The sequence below is a fragment of the Cydia strobilella genome, chromosome 13 (genome assembly GCF_947568885.1).
Source record: "Cydia strobilella chromosome 13, ilCydStro3.1, whole genome shotgun sequence".
NCBI lineage: Eukaryota > Metazoa > Arthropoda > Insecta > Lepidoptera > Tortricidae > Cydia > Cydia strobilella.
The window spans coordinates 1,987,861-2,013,676 of record NC_086053.1 but is presented as its reverse complement, the minus strand read 5'-3'; the positions used below and the strand labels follow the sequence as shown (position 1 = coordinate 2,013,676).

The 25,816-nt window shown below is 38.5% G+C and overlaps 1 protein-coding gene across 1 annotated transcript in view; it reads left to right on the top strand.

Moving 5' to 3' along the window:
• The first annotated feature begins 1,302 nt into the window (after positions 1-1,302).
• The window catches only part of LOC134746528 (zonadhesin-like), a 30,718-nt gene continuing 6,204 nt past the window's right edge, over positions 1,303-25,816 (top strand). Inside the window, exons 1-5 of the mRNA XM_063680940.1 lie at positions 1,303-1,440; positions 6,831-6,981; positions 21,744-21,926; positions 22,846-23,075; positions 25,219-25,402. Coding sequence (XP_063537010.1) covers positions 6,924-6,981; positions 21,744-21,926; positions 22,846-23,075; positions 25,219-25,402 — 655 coding nt within the window. The 5' untranslated portion in view covers positions 1,303-1,440; positions 6,831-6,923. The remainder of the gene's footprint in view (positions 1,441-6,830; positions 6,982-21,743; positions 21,927-22,845; positions 23,076-25,218; positions 25,403-25,816) is intronic.

Sequence of the window (25,816 nt, the reverse complement as noted above, 5' to 3'; positions counted from 1 at the left end):
GAACGGAGCCGAGAATACCCGAAAGGAGGAGTTTCGCACCCCTGACAGTACAAGGCCCGGGGAAGAACATAATTATGTAGGATAGTTTTTATCAATCATCATCATTCCACGCAGATAAAGTAACGTTGCGTTGCGTTGCGTTGATATGGAGTGTTTATGATTAATATGGGTATTAATATGGTTGCGTTGATATTTTATGCTATACCTGACCCTCTCAGCACAGCGTCCTGAAAAATGATAGATCTTAAGGGCCCTCCACACTCATGCGCGAATCGCGGCTTCGCGCCGTGATTCGCGCATGAGTGTGGACGACTCTTTAGATGTAATAACCCCTTTCCTACACCCGAATGATGTCTCATAAGCTGTGTACGCGTCGGCCGTGACCGTTGTCACGGGGCATTACGTTATCTGTGGTCATGGCACGTTAGCTTTGACACTTGGTTGTTAATCGTAGGCAAGGGCTTGACACTCTTTAATAGAGAAAGATAATCTTATTGCGATTCCTATAAGAGGAAAGAGAAAATAGTGCCATACTTTGTCCTTACCACCGACCGGGTTTTTTTTTTCATGGTCGGGTCGGGTTATGGTTATGGCAGCATAGGTAGGAGGCGATGGCGAAATACCGAAATTTATAAGAGTGAAAGAGAAAAAGGATAGAAATAGATAGGTACTTAGGTACCTATCTATTTCTACATATTATATTACTAGCAAGTTATTGGCCCGCGACGCAACGACATAATTGCTAAGCCCTCGATGTAATTATAGAAAGTACTCGCCAATAGATTTAAGAACCGATCCAATTTCACAGCAGCGAGCCGAAATTTGGGAGCTTTTCGCAAAATCCCGTGTCAAAGCCCGCAATAAGTTTAATCCCGATAATCTGCCATCTGTTAGACGGACACTATCGCCTAAATACCCCTAAATAGGGGCCGATAACACCCTGCAGGGGCTAGGGATTGCATTAGGGAAATTGCAAGGGGGAGGATTTATCTGTTTCTTTCAATGATGGGAAAGAATAGATTGCGAATGTTTATCTTGAGTGTTTGGCAAGTAATGGGTAGTTAAACATGTATACCTAAGATGGTATAGCGGATGCAATAAAGGGGCTAAATGTATCTGTTGACCTCTAATGATATTTATAACTATATAAAGCCCATTTCTTCCTTAGCATAGAGATAGTGACACTGGTGACAGTGATGCTGCGCGCGTCACCGTAGCCCGTATGCGCCGGCGCCGTGACGTCACCCGCGTAAGTATATAACAGTTACCTCATCGGCTTCGCCACCATTCGCAATACGTAAGTGTTTACTAGCCGAGGAATTGTTTACTAACAGTTTAAAAACAAAAGTTAAGTGATATCAAGTGAGAATAGAAGTGAAATTGCGATTGTACTGTTTTGTTTTTGTTTACTTTTTTACTATGGTTCCAGAAAAAAAGCAGGTAATATATACCCAGAATTAAAGGGACTATTTGGATTCAGACTACGACAGTAATAAAATGACTTTTTTGACGTTACTTGCAGCAACTTCATTGCTATCGCAAGATCGATAATACTGCCCGGACTTTTGACTATTGCGGCAGCAGTTAAGTCGGCAGTAATGTCGCACTGCAATACTGTTGCCATAATGCTGGTGTGGTTTGAATTCCAATGGTCCCTTCGCGGTTATCATAGTAATGCGGATCTGTAGGCCTAGCCAAGATGCTAATAGCTTGCGCTACGACAACGAAATGCTTTCTGTCTCTCTATCTCTTACATATTAGTCCAATAGAGAGACAGATAGAGTTTCGTTCTAACGCAAACGATTGTCGTCTTGTCTAGGCACCCAGCAACTGATGCCAACTTACACTATGCAATGTCAAAAATAGGGTGGTCCCAAGGGACACTCTTTGATAGAGAAAGATAGTCTTATTGCGATTCCTATAAGAGGAAAGAGAAAATAGTGCCATGCTTTGTCCTTATCACCGACCGGGTGGCATCATAGGTAGGAGGCGATGGCGAAATACCGAAATTTATAAGAGTGAAAAAGAAAAAATCCTATGCTGCCCAAATTTTATATGAATATTCTTTCTCTTACCCCCGGTCGCTCGGTGGCGCGTCTATAACTACTTTACTATGTCTATGGGTGGCCCCTATGCACCTTGCTTTAGAATAATAAATTGCCTGATTTCAAATAACAAACGGATATCCTTATTACATTGAAACTGAAACCTAAATTGCAATTTGATAAGGCAAACAAAAAGACGAACGGATATGTGGTATCACTTTCATGAAAGGCTAATACAGGTTTGTAATGTAAATGTCATTATTTTTAATTCAACTTGATAAGTAAACAAACGGTCGGTGTTATTGTGCATGCTATTAGTTTTACAAGATATGCTTGTCACGATTTCTCTATTTAATCATATTTGTGTTTTAGCACTATAATAAAGGTTTTTATGACTTTTTTATTATCAGATGTGCGAATCGCCTGGCGGTGCACGCACAAGTCCATGGCAGTAAGTAGCAATAGCATTCGTTCACATTAGTAATTTCATTTGACAGTTGACATCTGACAAACAGGTACGTACAAGAATGAGTAATAGTACCTACTACCGTAGTCCGTACAGTAAAGAAACTGTCCACCAGTGCTGTCCCTTATGTATAGTACCAAAGAGGATATAATATTATAGAGCGGTACTGTCATAGTAAATTTTGTAACCACAGTAAATTTACTGCCATCTATCGACACACTTTAAAACTAAAAATGAAGATTTATAAAAATACTTTAAAATGTATTTAAATATGGATAAAATATTTTTTTTATTTGTATTAATTATTTTTATTATTTTGACCCATGTTCTTTCACTGATATGCGTTAAAATTGTTAAATAACAAACGAAACCGTCAACGCCCTCTATACGAGAGTAAGCCAAAGGTAGTAGCGACATGCCAGTGCCGGATTAAGCCAGCGCGGGGCCTGTAGCAAATTTTATCAAGGGGCCCTTAGACTGTTTTATTTAGGTTAGGTGCTTATTGAGTTTATGGTATTAAATACAACAAAACTGTTACCTACAAACTTTTCTTGATTTAATTTGGGCAAATTTATAAATAATGCTGTTGATATCGACTTCTCGAAGTAAATCATGTTCAATAATCATTAAACTGAGGTGATTAAGACTTTGTTGGCTCATCGTGTTCCTCAATTCATTATAAACACGTTTTAATGTTGAGAAAGATCGTTCATTGCAGTTGGTGATCATGACAGACAAATAAATGCTAAAAGCAATTTCAACGTTCGGGAAACAAGATTGTAAAGAATTATTTATCAACAGCTTGTAAACCTGCATTTCCAGAGCCTCATGATTCCTGCTGTCAATAATACTAGCCACATCAGAATTGAGCATTGCAGCGAACTGCACTAATTCGTCGCCCATTCTATCCTCCAAATCATCTGTGTAAGCACTCACTATGGTTGCAGATTTTTTCAAAATTTCTTCTGGTGGAAGAGATTTTAGCACTTGGAATATTCCGAAAATACCAGCAATTTTATGATAACATACGTTTACCTAAAGCAGTGAGTACGGTATCAATGGTGACAATACGAGTAAACACCTGAATTTCATACCGTTGTCCAGGTGTTTGATTTTCAACAAAGTCGTCTGGCGTAGATGAGCCGCTATAATTGTCGTATTTTGTATTTCGCTTCCTGCGTCTAGAAGTTTCTTGCTGATACCTATGCTTCACAGCCAGTCAGCTCTTTGGCTTTTGCCTCAATACTCAACACAATTACCAAACCACTTTTCTCAAGAATGGTTCATATCGAAAGTACTATTATTATCATCCAAACGTAAATATCGATCATTCCTTATAGTTTATCATAAGTTTAAAATAATAAGATATAGATTGTATTGTTTATTAGTTTATAAAAGTAGTTTAATTTAGATTTATATTTCGTATTTTATCTGTATTTTGCAACGCAACGCAACTCGTATTTTATCTGTATTTTTTTCGCATCATCTTATTGATAAATCTACTGAATTTCCTAGTCCTCACGACCACAGGCTTGACCTAGTGTGAGGGCTACGGCTAACCAAATTGTCATATTTGTAAGTGAAACCAATGGTTTTATACTATATTTCATCTATGCCTGGTAACGAAATAATTTTTTTGTATTTTTTGTATTTTTTTTGTAGTTTGGTAGTCAATACAACCCTTTTCAAATCGGTCGGGTTATTACGACTAGCACATAGAAAATATTAGGGAATTTTCCGTTTTGTTTACCAGTATTGCCAGCTCATGTAGTGCGGTGCGAAACATTATTTTTGGTATGACCAGCAGATAGAAAAATAAAAGTATAGTTGATCATTTTGATGCAAATATTTTCTTCTTAGTATTTGTGACTAAATCTATTATGTATATAATACTTTTTTATGGTCAGAAAACGTTGGTGCGCGGGGCCCGTAGCATTTGCTCCTCTTGCTTCGTGACTAATCCGGCACCGACATCTGATCGAGAATCAAATTTTCGGGATTTTCGAGGCACGTTTTTTCCTTAGACTGTATCCATCTATTACGGAGTTACATCTATCTTTGATAGTACTATCCAGTGTTGGCCGAAACGTTCGCAATTAACCATTAACCAGTACAAATAGAACCGTAAACCGTAAACTGTAACCGTCCGTTACTGTTTACGGTTCTATTCGTGCTGGTTAATGGTTAATTGCAATTAACATTCGGCCAACACTAGTACTATCCCTTTCGGCAATTTAAGGTTGTCAAAATTCAGGTTATTATCTTATCTGTGGTCCTACACGTAAAGGGAAGTCAAGTTGTGCCAACCCTAATAACTGCTCGGAGCAATGCTGAGTCGAACGGAGCCGAAAATGCCCGAAGAACGTTCTAGTTTCCTACCCCTGGTATACAGTATGAAAATCTAGCCTCGTCAAAATATTTTTGTAGCTCCTTCATGATTATCGATTTACGTTTGACTATTTGTTGGAAGAAACGTCACTTTTGACACTGACAGATCTGATCCATATCGTATCGAGATCTAATTTTTGACGTCTATTACAATTAGAATCAGGCCGCTAAGGGACGTAACGACTTTGAGGTCACAGGGGCTTTAAAAGGTATATACCTCATTCTGACTAAAGGATATTAGTATTTTTATATTTATCCTTTTTGCTACTGAATAAAAGGTTACATATAAAAGGTCAAGGATCAGGTTGTATAGCCACGAGCGGCGGTGTCGCTAGATCATAGATGCTGCTCAAAGGATGACTCACGCTAGACCGGGCCGTGCCCGGGCCGAGCCGTCCGACATGTCTTTCTATGATGGCTGATCGGTGATCACGTGGTACCTTCTATAGAAAACGAAGCGTCGGAAGCTCCGGCCCGGCCCCGGCCCGGTCTAGCGTGTCATCCTTAAATCATCTGTAAAAATGTACAAGGCCTGATGATGATAAAAGGTTAAATACAAAATAATACAAAATTCTTTATTTAATAAATTAGCTTTACAAAATGATCTAAAGGGATGGAGCCGCCCAGTAAGCATAAAAATGCCTGTGTCGGGAAACACCGCTCTTCCTTCACTATGTTTAAAAATAGCAAAGATAGATATAACTCCGTAATAGATAGATACAGTAAGGAAAAAACGTGCCTCGAAAATCAAGAAAATTTGATTCTCGTTGAGAGGGCGCTACTAGTTTTGGCCTACAGTCGAATAGATGGCGTTGACGGTTTCGTTTGTTATTTAACAATTCTAACGCATATCAGTGAAAGAACATGGGTCATAATCATAAAAATAATTAATGCAAATAAAAAAAAAACATTTATCTATATTTAAACACATTCTATCGTATTTTTATAAATCTTCATTTTTAGTTTTAAAGTGTGTCGACAGATGGCAGTGAATTTACTGGGGTTACAAAATTTACTATGACAGTACCGCTCTAGTATAAGTTACTCTATGAAAATAGAGACAATACTATGACTATTACAAGTAATTCTAAATTTAACATGCTAAGTCTATAACTATGTAAATAAAGTTACCTAAACTAAAAAAACATATAGGTTAGGTACACCTAACTACTGTTACCTATAGTCCCTTATAGCCTTAACCCTTAAATGCATGATTTTTTGTATAACTTTTTAATAAATTGAAATAGATGTGTCATGCTGTATAAAAGTAATAAATGTGATTTTGGATAGCTGCATATTGAGCCACGGACCATCAAATATACGATGCATATATACATCATTATGCATTTAAGGGTTAAGGGGCTACCTGAGGTTTTCATCGATTTTTGATAAGTTTTGAATCGTATCTCCTACTTTTGCACTACATATAGAATTATAAGACAAGCGGCTATCGGTTCTTCAATCTTTTATCTCCATTTTTGTCTACCGGATTGTGAAAAAAATGAATACTTATTTATTTATTATTGTTTAAAACATTGTCAAAAAAAAAACACTTTTTTCGTATCTCGATTGCTGTGAAAGATCTTACTTATACGAAATCTACATATTTGGGTTCGTCTTAGACTTCTCTAAAAATTTGTCTAAGGTTTTAATTTTAAACTAATTAACACAAAAGTTATGGCCAGAAAACCAGTTTTTTGGCCTAAAATTGTTCAACTTTGATGCCAAATATTTCGAAAACAATGAACTTTGAAGTAAATATGGGATACTATATTGCTAAAATCCGTTGCTGTTAATATGATAAGCTCCAAAAAACATTAGAAAACTAAGGGATTCAAATCGAAGGTCATTGGGGCATGGGATCCCCTTAAGTAGGAACTTACCTACTAAAGTAGTTAATAAGTAAGTTTTATTCTAGTCTTTTTTTACAGCTAATCCGTTGATCGCTTCTCCGCACTGGCTGATTTGCGCAAGCGCATAATATCAACTGCAGTAACACGATCAGTTTCAGTAGTGCGCCGGAGATGGAGCGAACATGTCTGCTTGTTTGTGTGCTGGTGTGCGCAGCGGCCGGTGTTGTAGGTAAGTTCTTTTATTATTTAAAAAAAAATTAAAGTGTTGATGGCCATGCAGACATTGTAAGTTTTGTAGCAATTTAGGTGCAACATTAAAAGGGTACTTACACCCAATTTCAGCTAAAACGAATTACATAGTAGATTTAATAACAAATATTAGGTAGGTTAATGGATCATCTCTTTAGAAATTGCTCTTTTTCTACAATTTGTAAGAAGGGCGGGACCTCCTTACATTTCTTCATACTGTTAAAATAGGAAGTTCGTACCTAACTTTATTTTCATACAAGCTTCGTTAACCTAGCTGTTTTATAATAGGTATAAAAAAAACAACCAAGTGCGAGTCGAACTCGCGCACTAAGGGTTCCGTACCATTAAGCAAAAAACGGCAAAAAATCACGTGAGTTGTATGGGAGCCACACTTAAATATTTATTTTATTCTGGTTTTAGTATTTGTTGTTATAGCGGCAACAGAAATACATCATCTGTGAGAAATTCAACTGTCTAACTATCACGGTTCATGAGATATAGCCTGGTGACAGACGGACGGACAGCGGAGTCTTAGTAATATATATATTTTTATACTACGTCGGTGGCAAACAAGCATACGGCCCGCCTGATGTAGGGTCCATAGGTCCCGTGTTTACCCTTTGGGTAAGGAACCCTAAAGAAAAGGTTTTGACATACGCAGGGTTTTACCTATAAGGGTAAAGTAAGAAAATTAGGCTTTGAAGTCCGTTTATTGTATGATGTCCACAGAAAAGAGCATAACCTTAACTCATTATAAAAGTTACTAAGTTCTCAGTTCAAAGGAACATGAGCTTTAGCCCTTAAGGATTTGAATTTTAATTATTCAAAACGAGGTTAACCGGATCAGGAAACGCCTAGTTAATATTCTAGGTTAATTAACTATTGCGCTTGTAGTGTTAATGTGGGTATTACCTACTCATACGTTATAGCGACCTTCACCAAGGAGGAGTTATGGGCCAAAACTTTTGGCCGAAGAGTGTCAAGTACCGGCGGTTCCGCGGCCGGTTCCATAATACTGCGGGGTTGCGAACTGCATCGCAGCCATAATTGTGTGTTTTTAGTTTTAAGATATACCTATTTTATAATAATATGTATGTTAGTTTTATATCTATGGGCCAATAGTTGCCTGAAAATAATGTTTTTTTTTTTTAGAAAACAAACAGCCTTAAACAAATATGTCATACAAAAATGAACTAAAAATAGGCCTAAAGTTTCATACATTTAACATTTTCATTTCATTTCATAAACCGTACTAAACCGATTTAATTGATGATTGCTGTAGAACCTTGTCGCAATGGCACTTTATTAAAAGTAATGGCAAAAATAAATAAATTAAAAATAATGCATTAAAATAAAATTATAAAACTACCAGTACATATGAAAAAAAAATGAAAACAATACGATCCAATTAATACAATATCAATCATTCCTAATAATAAATATATTTGATTAAATGTTACCATCTGCTACGAATTCTATTACAGAATACTAGTAATATGCCTTTTTTTAAATAAACTTTTGAGTTTCGCTTTAAAAATATTGCTATTAAGTATCAGGTAGATCGACTGGTAGCACATTTTAATATCCATCCTTCATTCAACCCTAACTTTAATACAAGGGACCTTTGGCACTTACAGATATAAACTTAAACCCTGCTGTGAATTTACTGACTACTGACAATTAATTCGTCGAGTTTTAATTGCTGCAATAAAAACTCAGCTACAAGGAAAACGAAACCCAAGTTTGTAAACAAATAAACATCGCCAATTACGAGTACATGATAAAGGTGACTGTCCATTTCCAACCGCAGCTGCGTTACTGCTCCGACACTACTGCAGCGGCCTGAACGCGTCGGTGTTATTGTCAAGTAAGTAAGTAAGTAAGTAAATATTCTTTATTGCACCAAAATTATACATTTTACATACATGTAAAACTACAAAGAAATATTTAAAGAAAAAATAGAACCAGGTAACAACAGGCGGTCTTATCGCTAAAAAGCGATCTCTTCCAGACAACCTTTGGGTAGCAGGAAATGTAGAACTCATACAAAAGTCAACAGGTAGTGCAAAGAGCTAAATATGGAGACTATTAAACACAAACACACATACTACAATTACTACTTATACATATAAGTATTAAAACGAAACCTAACACACAAATAAATATACAATACAATATATATATATATATATATAATATATATTTATACAAGCATATATACAATATATAAAATGGCAACTTAAGGCAGAGATAGAAAGTATAGTTTTAGCTGATTTTTGAATATGGGGAGAGATTTAGCTAATCTTAATTCTACTGGTAAAGCATTCCACAGCCGAACAGCCCGGAAGGTAAAAGAGCTATTATAAAATTTAGAAGTAGATGAGGGAGAAGCAAGAATATGAGTCTGAGAACATCTGATAGAAGAGAGATACTTGAAACGCTCTTTGAGATAAGGTGGTGTAGCGGGGTTAAAGAGAATGCCATAGAGAAGGGCGAGAACATGAGAATCACGGCGAAGACGAATAGGAAGCCACTTGAGCTGAGAACGGAACTGTGACACATGGTCAAATTTGCGCAGACCAAATATAAACCTTATACCGAGATTCTGGAGGCGCTCGAGCTTATTCAGCTGGTCCTCCGTAAGGTCCAGATAGCAAATGTCGGCATAATCTAATATGGGCAATAAGAGGGATTGAGCTAGCGCAATCTTAGTGGCGTAAGGCAAGAAATTACGGAGTCTGCGGAGTGATGCAGTTGCAGCAAACATTTTCCTGCTAACCTCATTCACCTGAGGTACCCAAGAGAGACTCTGGTCCATCATGACACCGAGATTCTTTACCTGGCAGGTAGAGAACCTAAATCAATCCGGGCAGTGAGCTTTGAGCTACCTATGACTATAACCTGAGTTTTAGTAGGGTTAACCTTGAGACCGTAACGTTTACTCCAATTTAAAATACTCTCCAAGTCAGTGTTCATGGCGCAGATAGTCTGTGATAGATCGGTAACAGAGCCCTGAGAGTAGATTTGAAGGTCGTCAGCGTAAAGGTGGTAGGAGGACAAAATATTGGAAGTGATAGAGTTTATGAAGATAGAAAAAAGAAGAGGAGACAACACGCCGCCCTGTGGGACACCAGCAAGCGTGTTGCACCACGAAGATCGATAGGAATCCGCCTTTATACGCTGCCGACGCCCTACTAAGTAACTGTGAAACCAGTCAACTACCGCAGGAGATACATTAAGTGAACGCAATATGCCTAACAAGATGTCAAAGTCAACCGTGTTGAAAGCATTACTGAAATCCAGAAGCGATAATACCGTGATCTTACGATTATCCATACCGGCCCGGATATCGTCAGTAATTTTTACAAGAGCAGTAGTTGTGCTGTGGCCTGTACGGAATCCGGATTGGTATGGGTTCATGAGTGCGTGTCTGTTCAAAAAAGAAGTAAGTTGCTGATGTACTAGACGCTCTAGAACTTTAGAGAGGAAAGGAAGAATGGAAATAGGACGGTAGTCTGAGAAGGCGGAAGGACTGGATTTTTTAGGCAAAGGAATGACGTCGGCATCTTTCCAAAGCGACGGGAAAACATTAGAAGAAATGGAGCTATTGAGGATACAGGTGATAATAGGAGCTATGAGGTCAATGAGGGGAAGGATCATGTTTCGGCTCAGATTATCGACTCCAACGGCATTAGACGAGATGGCTATTACGTTCTTCTTAACGTCACTGTCAGTAAATTGAGCAAGAGAGAAAGGGGGATAGTCAGGAGTTGGGATATTTGAAAGAAAGTTAAGGGTGTCCAACTTAACTGACCCAGAAAAAGTGGCAGAAGAAGAAAAATGCAGGTTAAGCTGGTCGAGGTCAACGCTATCACTGATTGAGTTTTGAGGTTGCTTCCCAACTCCAAGTGACTTTAAGAACTTCCAAACTTTGGCGGGGTTCCCATTTTCTACGGAATTGTGAATGTGTCGCCTCTGAGCATCTCGGCACATTGTACTGCAACGATTCCGTAAAGCATGGTACTTAGCCTTATTTTTGTCTGTAGGGTATCCCCTGAATCTAGATTTAGCCAAATTCTTTTTTGCTATTAGTAACCTAATGTCCTCAGTAAGCCAGGGAGCAGGAAGGTGCTTAATTTTTACCGGGCGTATAGGGGCGTGAACATCGTAGAGATGAGTTAGAGCAGAGTTAAAGAGCGATACCTTCTCATCTACTGAAGCAGCCTCCAACACCCCACTCCAGTCGAACTTCGAGGCATCCTCACGAAGCTTTTCAACACACATCCGACTAAAATTGCGCTGAAAGAGTATTTTAGGTTTGGCCTTAGGGGGACGGATTTTATAAGACAAAAAGAGCAGATGATGATATGAAAAGGCGTCCGCAGAGAATTGGTCATACCTTGCAACATGATCTACAGAAGAGACAAAGGTAAGGTCGAGAAGCGACGGAGAACAGTTAGGAAAAAAATGTGTGGGACCGGAAGGCAGAATGAACATATTGCAGGCTTCAGCAAGGGATTTAAGAGACTTGGAGCGAGAGTCATTTTTTAGAATACATGTATTAAAATCCCCCATAATAATATGATGGGTATATGATATTACGTAAATTGCAAGTGTAATTGGTGTAAACCGTTCTTGTAAATAATTAAAATAATGATGGCATTAAATCCTCAAGAAGCTTTTCAAAAGACGCAAAGTAATTAACTTGAAGGGAGGGAGAATAAAAAACACCTAAAAGAACTTTAGAGTGAGATAGGCTCAACTCTAGAAATAAATACTCCGCGGTGACAGAAGGGGATTGAGCAGACATACTTAAAATGGAATACGGGATATGGGATCGGAGATAAATAGCAACACCCCCACCTCCTCTGCCAGAGCGATCATTACGGATTAAACAAAAACCGGGCAGCGAATAAGAGGTAGACGAGAGGCAAGGCTTGAGCCAAGACTCGGAGATCAAAATGGCGTCAATACGACTTAGTTCAAAAGTTAATAAAAAATCATTAAAGTGGGCGGGAATACTTTGGGCATTTATATGCACGACATTAAAGTTTTTGGGAACGTCAGAAAGTTGTTGGTCAAGTAAGTCATGAAGAGAGGGAGGGAGGCTATGAAAGCTATCATCACAATCAGAGGAAGCAGAAACAAAGTCACTATTTTCGCTAGAATCGTTAAAGTTTGCCATTTATGGATAAATATATATAAAAATAAATAAGTATTATAAAATAATAAATATAAAAAATAACTAAGACTAACAAATTCACTAAAATTATTTCCAACGACCCGCCAGCAGTAACTGAATATTATATGATACAAATTTTAAAGTAACAACAAAACGCAATTTAGTAAGTGGCAACACTGATACATGTCAAGTGTCACTTGTGACATTTATCACTACTGTCAGTGCCAAGCGAACAAGAAATTTATAACGATAGGTGAAATATTAACCGACAGAAGTGTAAAGTTGTAAAAAATAATAACGTAAGAAGAGGGTAAAAGAGAAATTCGCACAAGATATTACACGGCCAAAAACAAGAGTCAAATTGAAATGTAGAAACAGGAAACTTACTCGACAACTAATAACACTATTCCTCAAACACGGGGCTTAATAGCTCCCTGACGCTTCACCCTTTTGTCTGGCTTGTTAGCAGCCGGGCCTGGTACCGCCGCTGTACTAACGACGGGTTGGGACTCCGGCGCCGGCTTGATGGAGTCGAGATCAGCGAGTGACGACACGCAGCGGCGTTCCCCTTCCTTAACTTGAACGTAGACACTGCCGTCCCGCGTAAAACAGTTACGAACACCGAGACGTTCACGCGCAGCCATGAAGACGTCGTGCCGGGGTTTAGTCAAAAACTCCGACACAATCACGCCCGTTCCTTTCAAGGCGGTTTTGCTATACCACACATCGTTGCGATGAGAAATGTCGCGAAACTTCACTAACACGCATCTGGTCTGGTTTTTACGAGGACGCCCCATACGGTGACTCCGGGATATGTCATCAGTTGTGAGCTCGCTCTTCAAATGGGTCCTCAGCAATCCCACGACTCTTGCCGAAGTATCCTCACCATCTTCCTCAGCAACGCCATGAAAGAGGAGAATCTTGCGCCTCGACCGCATCTCCAGGCTGTCAACTTGATGGCTGAGGAACTCCACTTGTTGCTGAAGTGTCTCCAAGGCTTTAATTATAAATGATCGGAAAGCCTCAAACTGCGCAGCAACAGAAGAGACGGTGGGACTCCCCGGAGTAGCCATATCTATTTGTGCCTGGAACTCCGCCATCCTTGTGTTGAAGCTCACAGACATCTCCTCCACGGACTGCTTGATGGACTTCATTGTCAGTTTAAAGTGCAGTGAAAGTGACTTAACACAGTAAACAGTGTCAACCTTATTAAAAGTGAAATTAGCAAAGAGAACTGCTGGTAGGTAAAAAGTATCAACTAAACATTAATTTAATTTTGATTTAAGGCCAAAATATTTACTTTTTAATAATTTAAAAAAAAGTTTTATCAGCTGATGTGTACTCGTGTTTCTATGCCTACCCTCATAATCACTCATATGCACAATTAGGATTGTTCATTTTTTTTTTAATGTTCTATTTCGAAAACCATTTCGAGATATGAGGTTTTTAAACAGTTTCCGACATTTGCTGCGATATAATAATCGAAGATTGAAGATATTTCAACAAATATACTGATGACCTTAGTTTGACCTTCTCGCGAGGCTGAATATAATAAAGTCATCGTATAATAAAAGTTATCGAACCATAGTAAATAAATCCGTCACTCACGTCAAAGTTGTCATTGTCATCAATTGTCATCAATTGTCATAATGAAAATTTTCAGTTAAACCGCTAGTTTTTTACGATTTGATTTATAATTTTGATACCTAAACCACCCTAAACAGTAGATTCTGATTGCTTAATATATCAAAAACGTTGTTCCCATTCGTGGGAATGATTTACAAAAATAATAGTCCGCGAAGACCTACGTGAAAGACGGTGTTGTCGTGAAGTAAATGTGGAATGGAATACTTCAAGTTGTTACCACATTATTGCTGTGAGGATCACGTCGATGTAAGTATAAAATTAATATTATTTTACTACGAATATTTAAAAGTCCATTTTTGTGGTCGGATCACTAACCTATTTATTTTCTGTGATGATGTGGCCAGAATATCTAAAGACAAACCGTTTAACACAGCTTGTGCCCTACTAGCTCCGTTTTACTGCTTTGAAGTTAAATTCAATAAACAGACATACATATACGAGTATGTAACTTATTTGATGAAACTGAAAAGATAATTTCTAATTTCCAGGTACAAGTTGCAGTTCAAGGTTCAAGCTGCTGATATCATGATCATGGCGGACAAAACTAAAGTTAATAAAGAGTTGTGAAAAATAAAACACTTATTTTTTACTTTTTTATTAATTTAGGAAAAACCTGTTTCCCAAAAAAGTGTATACATTATATGTTCAACATGTTCTGCACGTGAGGTTGACAATGAGGGCTTTGTTTATTAGCATTCAGTTGAAGTTGATGTAGGTTCTACTCTTGTTGAGCCAGAAAATAATTGCATAGTTTGTTATTAAATCTATGCCCAGGCACTATTCTTGCTATAACTTTACATTCTCCGCCTTCTCTAGAAATTTGTACATATCCCACAGCCGTATCTAAAAAGGAAATGACCTGACCACACGTGATGACCTGAAATAGCAGAATACCTATAATTAGCAAAATGTACCTGATTCAAAAGATCTCAAATGCAGTGCAGCGAGGGAATGCTGCAGGCATCATGGGAACTTTTGAGCCGGGTACGATGCAGGGTGGAGGCGCATATTAGATGTTTAGTTTATTATTAGTTTTAATTATTATGTTATTTATTATTAATACCTATTGTATTGTATTATGCTCTTTCTATATTATATTAAGATTTATGTTTATCAAATAAATTAAGCAAAATTGGCATGTAATACAATATCTAACCAATGGTAACAAATAGGTAGAAATAATCCACAAGGTGCTAAGCGTCCTTAACCCTTAAATGCATGATTTTTTGTATAACTTTTTAATAAATTGAAATAGATGTGTCATGCTGTATAAAAGTAATAAATGTGATTTTGGATAGCTGCATATTGAGCCACGGACCATCAAATATACGATGCATATATACATAATTATGCATTTAAGGGTTAACAGTGGACGCTTGTTACAATTTTAAGAATCAAATTTCCTTACGAATCGAATCACTTACAAAATATATGATGTAACTTGCATTTGTATTTTTGCTACCCTGATTTCAGCCAAATTACGGTTGGAGTTGGATGTAGTTACTATAGTATATACATCCAATAAAACTAAGTTATATTACTTAATATTCCGTAATCCTGGCCAAGCTATATTTTCCTACGTGATTTTTTTTATCATTTCATGATAAATTCATTAAATAAACTGTTCTTTTAATTTTTCGTAGTTTTGCGAGGATAGCTATAAGCTCGACAGGGCACGAGCGATAGAGAGGCAAATAGAATACCGAATAATCGGCAAAGTGGCCGAATAGGCCGAATAGTTGCCGAATATTCCTGGCAACTCTAGTCGTAATATCATATTATATAATGTCGTTTATGGCGACACTTTCTAATTTTGTCATTGCAAAATTTGCAAAGCCATTCCTAAGCTAAATAAACGAAGCAATCATTAATTTTTATTACAAGGAGCAAAGATGTTGTTTAATACCTCCTGGTAATATATTGATATCCAAACATACGAAAGGATACAAAATTTAACCACGAGAGAAGCGAATGGTTTAAAATTTAGAATATTGACAGTTGCGGGGGTCTTAAGGCATGAGGGTTAAACAAACTTTGTTACAGTGCAACACGCAATTTTTCATCACACCAACACGAGGAAACCATTTATTATTCAAATTAATTTATTTGAAGTTCTTTTTATCGGCCAAGGTGAGGGCAATAGCTTTCTTCATAAAGGATTTCTTGTCTCGCCCGTCAAGGTTTATATGGATACACGGTCATATCATAAAGAGTGCCGTGCCGCCCATGGACACCTGCAACACAAGAGGGATTTTAATTTGTGTTTCAGTTTCAAATAGGAAACTTGACAATATGAAGTGTAAATTGCGCAATTACTTATAGCTCCTACAAATAATTTTATTTATCGCATCGGATTGTTGTGTGCGGTGGTCACCTGGTGGTCACGCATTTAGGCAAGAGGATGGGGAAGAAAATTTCACATTGTGAACTTACCTTAATGTTAAGAATAATTTTTCCTCTGCATTATTTTATTTGAGTAATTTGATTGTATTTCGTCAATTATTAAGTCTCATTCAATGTTGAATTGCTTTTCATTTAATCGGCAATATTATCTGAATAAAGGATCACCATTAAATATCGGATTTTTTATTAATATTGCGTAGCTGCCTTCGTCGGACTCTGACTATTGTAGAAAGGCAAACTGGTCTTCTTTTTCATGTAGCATGTAGCATTATCGTCACTCGCTTCTTCACGTAAAAAATACAAAAGTAAATTAGTATTTTATTTGTACGTCTGACATTATATGACTTGACATTGACAAGCCATTAACGAACGCTGTCGCGACTGCACGCCGCAACAGCCGCAGTCGTGCTGCTACAGTAGTGCGGCACCGCGTAACGTCGCAACTGCAGTGCAGCGGCAGTTACAAATGGACAGTCACCTTTATGCTCATCAAAAATTATTACGCGATATCAAACATCAAACATCAAACATTTATTCAGCAAATAGGCCACAGGGGCACTTTTACATGTCAATTTTTACAAACAATAAAATTAACCCAAAATTACAAAAAACAATTACATAAATATAAATGTTAAATTACACAAGAAAAAAAAACTAATAAAAACTATACAAATAACAGAAGTACTAAAATTGTTTAGAGATGCAAAAGTCTCTAGGTGTATATGTATGTACCTACACGAACATTGGAAGTTACGAGTATAAAGAAAGAAAGAAAGAAAGAAAGAAAGAAAGAAAGAAAGAAAATACATTTATTGTAAAGACCTTCTACAAACAGCGCCACCTCAGTTACAAAAAAGAACTTACTCACTAAACACTTAAAGCTAGGTACAATGGTAGTTATAGAAAAAGGAGTAAGGTAAGGGTTAATGAATTAATAAAAACTATCGTATCTAAATTTATACTTATGAAATCTGAAACTTCGGGACACTACATTAACCCTTAAATGCATAATGATGTATATATGCATCGTATATTTGATGGTCCGTGGCTCAATATGCAGCTATCCAAAATCACATTTATTACTTTTATACAGCATGACACATCTATTTCAATTTATTAAAAAGTTATACAAAAAATCATGCATTTAAGGGTTAAATTTCCTACTATAACACTCAGGACAAATTTTGAGGAACGACATTTTTTAATTAATTTAAGTACCAATTTTGAAATTAGGTGCTGCAATCCAGTAATTAAACCTTTTTTTACGTTCCTCTAAAGTTGTCCATGAAGTTGTACATATTAGAATCGAATATAGAGTCGGACCAAGTTAACTCTACACAAGGGCCACTTACGCCATCTAGGGTTAGCCATCACTAACTCGAGATCAACCGGTTAAACCCGGAGTTACCAGTAGAGTTAGCTTAAACGGACTTTCTGTCTGTACAGAAATACTCTTCTAATGTCTTCTTATATTATTAATTACTAAACGGATAATTTAAAACTAACATGGGACTTAATCGCGTACAAACTTGCGCTTATTTATGGCCTGACGTTTGACGTTGACGTTCGAAACGTCAGGCCATAAATAAACGTAAGTTTGTACGCGATTAAGTCCCGTATTAGTTTTAAAATTATGAGTGAAAATCGTGTTAGTTTAAATCAGTATATTAACGTCATTAACGGGTTTAACCTCTAATGTGATTAAATCCGCGACGCGACGCTATTAGGTCTAAGCTTTTTTATTTTTTTATTGATAATCGATACAGCTATCATAACAGTTGCCCAATGCGATAGTGTAGCAAAATGTAAACTAGAGATATAATAAAATATTTATAAAACTATAATGGTGCAGGAGCTAGCCACCTGGCTGAAAAATCGGAAAAAATTTATTAATAATGAGATTTAATCGCGTTAGATTATGTGTACAAAACGCAAGATTTTAAAGCGGATAATAATCAAATTAGATAGGTACAGTGTAATGGAAGTCTTCAGTGAAAGTGTTTATCTAGATATGTACCTATGTAATCTAGTAGTAGGTATTATTATGTATTATCAAAGATAGATATAACTCCGTAATAGATGGATACAGTTTAAGGAAAAAACGTGCCTCAAAATCAAGAAAATTTGATTCTCGTTCAGAGGGCGCTACTAGTTTTGGCCTACAGTCGTATAGATGGCGTTGACGGTTTCGTTTGTTATTTAACAATTTTAACGCATATCAGTGAAAGAACATGGGTCAAAATCATAAAAATAATTAATGCTAATTAAAAGAATCATTTATCCATATTTAAATACATTTTATCGTATTTTTATAAATCTTCATTTTTAGTTTTAAAGTGTGTCGACAGATGGCAGTGAATTTACTGGGGTTACAAAATTTACTATGACAGTACCGCTCTAGTATAAGTTACTCTATGGTATTATGTAGCATGTATGACCGCCTCCATGGATTTGCATAGATCGATCAACGATAGTGAAAGTTATTAGATCACTTGATTGATATGACATTGATAAGTATTAACTAATTAACGTTATGAACAGTTTTTTTAAATATTTATTTAGAAAACCAAACAGTCATATAAACATTTCAAAACACATTTTGCTTAATGTGTAAGACGCAATTGGCACATTGGACCAAGAAATTGTACAGGTGGAAATACCACCTTTAGAAACAAACCAAGCTGGCTTTGAGGTTTTTGGTGTCGAGACACTGGGGCCGTGGAGTCCAACCGCAAAAGTTACTTTTAAAGAACTAAGCAAAAAGCTCGTCTCTCGTTCTCTCGCAGCGCATAAGTATTGCCATTCAGCGAGGGAATGCTGCCAGCATCTTTGGCACAATGCCGCGGGGGCCTTATTTAGATGTGTTTTAATTAAGAGACGTATACCTTTATTTATTTACATACAAGTGGTACTACGTAAACGAAATTAATAACTAGCTTAAATCTAAAATAGGCCCTTGAGGCATTGTACCAAGGATGCTGGCGGCATTTCCCCGCTGTATCGCAATGCTGATACGTTGTGCTAGAAAGCCGCCAGCTCTTCGGTCACCAGTTACGTCAACCAGACGCTTCGCGATTTCTGCAAACAACTTATGCGCGCTGGGACCCCATGGACCTAGAGTTTCAACTCCAAATGGAATGAAATGATACTCTCTACCGAGGCTCTGCTTCTTATATTTATTAAGAGTAGTTTTGTTTTTAAATTTTTATTATTTATAAGTTGTTATTCTTAGTTAGTTTTAGTTTTAATTGAATAATTATTTGCTTTTAGATTAATGTGATAAATAAATAAATAATAACCAAGCTAATAACGTTGTACCGTCAACTGCTTCAACAATGCCAAACATTGCCTGGCTTGTATCTTGTAATTGATGGTACCGCTTAACAAGCGGCAGAGTGTGGCAGTGCCACCATAAATGTCAGATTCCTAGAAAAATAGGGCGTTTATATTGTAATTTCCACACTCTTATTACAAAGTCTGTGCAGTTAGATTTTTTTGTAAGTAAAATACTGATCTAATGCTTATATGAGTTATATGCGAAATATAGAACTTTATTTCAGCCTAGGTATTTAAAATGGAATATTTACGTAGAGCTATTTATTCCAGACTATTTCTAGTGAAATATTTATGTACCATCACGCTCCGCGATTGTTATGCCATTTAGAGTTCTAGCTAATTTGGTTGTTAATACTTGCGCTACCAGTTTAGCTAGAACCCTAAATGCAGGGCCGGATCTAGGGTAGAGCGAGTGGAGCGGCCGCTCTAGGCGCCGGATGGCAAGGGGGGCGCCAAAATGGCCAATGAGAAAACAAAGTTTTAAAAGACGCAAGTGTGACGCGGGCCAAAATACGGTTCGTTTTGCTTTTGGGTAAAAAGCTTCAACGAAGAGCGCCAAAACCCGAGGTCGCTCTACCCTGATCAAGGACTCGGGCCGTCACTGCCTAAATGGCTCACCAATCGCGGAGAACTGTACCTGAGCTATTTTTGACTGCACGTAAAAGCTCATTTCGGCATAACCTAAACGCATAAAATCGATTGCATTTCGCGTATAGTTACAACTCCCACGAATAGTTACGAACATGAGCGCGTCACCGCAGTCGCCACACTCGCCACTTTGGCTATTTGGGGGGACATTTTTAGGGAACCGTACCCAAAGGGTAAAAACTGGACCCTATTACGCTGCCTGGCCGCTGTCTGTCTGTCTGTCTGTCACCAGGCTGTATCTTATGAACCGTGATGGCTAGACAGTTGAAATTTTCATAGATGATTGTATTTCTGTTGCCGCTATAACAACAAATACACAGAATAAAATAAATATTTAAGTGGGGCTCCCATACAACAAACGTGATTTTTTTGCCGTTTTTTGCGTAACGGTACGAAACCCTTCGAGCGCGAATCCGACTCGCACTTGGCCGGTTTTTTTGACTGAGCTGTTGTGTTGTGATTTTTTATATAAAATACCTAAACCGCCTAGCCTGTGGGATCTGCCGGTTACACACAATCTCAAAATATCGTAACAGCACGCAACCGGTCCGTCTGTAAACATTGATTGTCCGATAAACACCAAATGACAGATGACTCGGCAGAACAATGAGAGAAATTGAAACCGGACTATGATTGAAATCTGAGGCATTGTTTGATAAATTGTCTCCTTCATCGGACTATTTGTTGTCACCGTGAATGATAAGATACTTAGTTACTTGAAAAGACAATTAGACATTCGACAAACTTGAGTTTAATTGTCTGGGTGAGTGGGATGACAGACTAGACTTTCTTAATTTATTAAAAAACCATCACAGTTGTCCGCGTAGAAATTTAAGACTTCCAACTCTACTTTCACTCCCTTAAACGTTAGATTTAATTAGAAAAGGTCCCTTAACTACTTAGTACAGCAGTAGAGCTGAATTACCTACTACTTAACTTACTATAGGTATGAAATTAATACCTAATATTTATTTCATACTTTCAAGGCTTAAACCAGAATAAAAAGTAAGTAAGTATGTATATGCTTAGACTGTGCGTTGCCTAGACTTATATTGATCGGGATATGGACCGTGATTACCTTTTGTATTGTTTTGTATTGTATATAAGTCTAGCGAAACTAACCGTGAATCATTCAAAACTGTCGCTCCTGCAGTCGCCATTCAAATGTAACCTTAACGCGAATGTTTTGCGGTGGCAGCATGGTTCCATTTTTATCGCATGGCACTATGCCTGTCACTTTCGCACTTACGTACCTACTTGTTAGAACGTGACAGGCATGGCGACAGGTGATAAAAATGCCACCGTGCTACGGCCGTTGGTGTACATTTTAATACCTGTACTAAAATTAATAACAGTCTGGCAAAAAAGAGTAGAAATTAAAAAGTGGCAACACTGTAGTGTCGTCCCGTTTTTCTTAGATTGATTTGAAAGGGACGACGCTACAGTGTTGCCAGTATTTAATTTCTACTCTTTTTTTGTCAGACTGTAGATACATAGAAAATTTACGAACTGTAACTAATTTACAGGCCAAGTAGCCACCATGTGCCGGCCTAACGAGCGATTCCTGTCCTGCGGCGGCTGCCAGAAGACGTGCGAGGACCCGGCGCCGGCGTGCGCGGCGGTTTGCCGGACCGGATGTTACTGCGAGGACGATCATGTCCGGAACAGTACCGGACATTGTGTGAAGCTGTCTGAGTGTCCGGCAACATGTAAGTTACCTAATAATACAGACAGAACTGTGCAGGACGGCGCCTGCGTGCTCGGCGGTTTGCCGGACCGGATGTTACTGCGAGGACGATCATGTCCGGAACAGTACCGGACATTGTGTGAAGCTGTCTGAGTGTCCGGCAACATGTAAGTTACCTAATAATAAAGACAGAACTGTGCAGGACGGCGCCGGCGTGCGCGGCGGTTTGCCGGACCGGATGTTACTGCGAGGACGATCATGTCCGGAACAGTACCGGACATTGTGTGAAGCTGTCTGAGTGTCCGGCAGCATGTAAGTAGTATTTTCCTTGCATGTCTATTGTCCGTTACATTTTTGTTATGGATCTGGACTGGATATTTTGAATACAATACAATACAATAATTTTTATTTGCAAAAAAGGGTAACGTTTACAGGTCTTAATGTAAAGATTTCGCAGCCATTCGTCAAATCCTTAATTCGTCAAGTTAGCCATTCGTCAAATCCTTGATTCGTCAAGTTAGACATCCGTCAAATCTTTAATTCGTCAAGTCAGCCATTCGTCAAATCCCCGATTCGTCAAGCCAGACATCCGTCAAATCCTTGATTCGTCAAGACTAATAGGTATAGAGAACCAGTACATAGACTACCTACTGTTCACGATTTTCAAGAATCAGATTGTCGAAAAGTCTTGCGCCAATTCATTCATTTCATTCATTGCCCTGTAATTACTGATACTTGCAAGATACCTAATTTTGATATTTAATATGTTGTTAAATTCGTGGGTTCGTAGTTTGTAGTTATCTTGACAACGAAGTTAACGCGTGCCAATTAACATCTCAAGGTACCTTGTTTTACCTTTAGAGTTTAAACTGAGAGATTGGCAGTTATACCCATACAGTTGACATTGCAGTCACGTTTCATAATTCCTTTTACTTCTTTAGCTTCAGCCCTCAAACAAGACACCACAGAACCCCGCCAAGACTGTCCCGCCAACGAAGAGTACCGTTTTTGCGAACCCTGCAACAAAACTTGTGACAACCCTAACCCCATGTGCCCAGCTCAATGTTCCAGAGGATGCTTCTGTAAGGGAGACTTGGTGCGGGACAGAGACGGCAGCTGTGTGGCGTATGAGAAATGTGCCAAGTTTGCCAAGAATGACACGTGTAAGTATCTGAGCGACTTATAAATAGCAAATAACAACAAGACGTGTGACAACCCTAACCTCATGTGCCCGGCGCAGTGTTTTAGAGGATGCTTCTGTAAGGGAGACTTGGTGAGGGACAAAGACGGCAGCTGTGTAGCGTATGAGAAGTGTGTCAAGTTAAAGAATGAGGCGTGTAAGTAACAAGACGTGTAAAAACCCCATTAACCCCATGTGCCCCGCGCAGTGTTCTAGAGTTAGATGATGCTTCTGTAAGGGAGAGTTGGTGAGGAACAGAGACGGCAGCTGTGTGGCGTATGAGAAATGCTCCAAGTTTGCCAAGAATGACACGTGTAAGTAACAAGACGTGTGACAACGTTAACCCCATGTGCCCCGCGCAGTGTTCTAGAAGATGCTTCTGTAAGGGAGAATTGGTTAGGGACAGAGACGGCAGCTGTGTAGCGTATGAGAAGTGTGTCAAGTTTAAGAATGAGGCGTGTAAGTAACAAGACGTGTGGCAACCCTAACCCCATGTGCCCCGCGCAGTGTACTAGAAGATGCTTCTGTAAGGGAGACTTGGTTAGGGACAGAGACGGCAGCTGTGTAGCGTATAAGAAGTGTGCCAAGTTTAAGAATGAGACGTGTGACAACCCTATTAATTCCATGTGCCCCGCGCAGTGTTCTAGAGTTAGATGTTGCTTCTGTAAGGGAGAGTTGGTGAGGAACAGAGACGGCAGCTGTGTGGCGTATGAGAAGTGTGATAACCCCATTAACCCCATGTGCCCCGCGCAGTGTTCTAGAGTTAGAGGATGCTTCTGTAAGGGAGAGTTGGTGAGGAACAGAGACGGTAGCTGTGTGGCGTATAAGAAGTGTGCCAAGTTTAAGAATGAGACGTGTGACAACCCCATTAACCCCATGTGCCCCGCGCAGTGTTCTAGAGTTAGAGGATGCTTCTGTAAGGGAGAGTTGGTGAGGAACAGAGACGGCAGCTGTGTGGCGTATGAGAAGTGTGCCAAGTTTAAGAATGAGACGTGTGACAACCCCATTGACCCCATGTGCCCCGCGCAGTGTTCTAGAGTTAGAGGATGCTTCTGTAAGGGAGAGTTGGTGAGGAACAGAGACGGTAGCTGTGTGGCGTACAAGAAGTGTGCCAAGTTTGCCAAGAATAAGACGTGTAACTAGACCTGGTTCGCGTTTTAAAAAGTTACAAATTCGCTTCTAGTCCCTCGTGCTTTGAATTTGACACCTAATATGTAGATCGCTGTACGGCTCCGTACAGTCCGTATACAAATTTGTTTGCAGGGGGGTCAACTATCTCTGCAGCTGACTGTACATTATGCGGTAACGACATTTGACAATTAAGTTACCATAAAACATATGATACCGTACAGCGCCATCTACTTGAGCTTTTAAACTCGGAGGCAATATTTTTTCTTAGACACAATTAACACACAACACAACTATTACAATCAATAGCTCTGCTCTACATATATCATAACTAGCGACCCGCCCCAGCTTCGCACGGGTTACACAAAACATTACCAATTATATACCTTCCTCAATAATTACTCTATTGATAGGTGAAAATCGCATGAAAATCCGTTCAGTACTTTTTGAGTCAATCGCGAACATACATACACACAAACAGATAGACGCGGCGGGGGTTCACTACATAGTATATAAAACAAAGTCGCTTTCTGTCTGCATGTCTGTCCCTATGTATGCTTAGATCTTTTAAACTACGCAACAGATTTTAATGCGGTTTTTTTAATAGATAAGTGATTTAAAAAAAAAAATTATAGGACATTCTTACACAAATTGACTAAGTCCCACGGTAAGCTCAAGAAGGCTTGTGTTGTGGGTACTCAGACAACGATATATATAATACTTATACAAATACTTATACATACATAGAAACGTCCATGACTCAGGAACAAATATCTGTGCTCCTCATCACACAAATAAATGCCCTTACCGGGATTCGAACCCAGGACCATCGGCTTCGCAGGCAGGGTCACTACCCACTAGGCCAGACCGGTCGTGATTCAAGAGGAAGGTTTATATGTAGGTATAATTTGTAAAGGTTTTGTGTAAATTAGTTGAACTACCTAGTTCTTCTATAAAGTGTTAGTGATTAACGACATGGTTTTTTTTCTCAGCAAACTACATCAACATCAAGCCCTACAAACTGACCTGCGCTCCTGGCCAGGTCTACAGAGACTGCGAGCCCTGCGAGAAGACCTGCTCCAACCCCAACCCCATCTGCCCCGCCCAGTGCAACCGCGGGTGCTTCTGTGAGGACGGACTTGTTAAGAGCCCCAATGGACAGTGTGTGAAGAGGGAAGACTGCCCGAGAGGTCGGTATTGGGGGTTCAAATACGGGCTAGACAATACAATAACTAAATAGTAAGTAACAAGTAATATGAGTAACAATATTTCCCCCTTCGAAATTAGGCAACCCATGTTATACCAGACCTAATATCCTTATACTAAAAATTTCCTCACCCCCACTATCGGAAATTTTAAGTATGTTTTAAAGAGATCTGTACTAATTTTCTACACTACAGAAAATATTTCTTCTGTTGGATGATGCTTAGGCTAATTTTCCCAACTACATGTTCTATAATTAACTTGTAATCTGCCTACTTATTGTATGAACACCATTTTAAATGTACTCTGAATGTGATTGCACTGGAAGTAATAAATAGCCTGTTACTAATATGTTTAACAAATGATCAGACATCTGAAAAAAACACTTGAAGGGTACACGG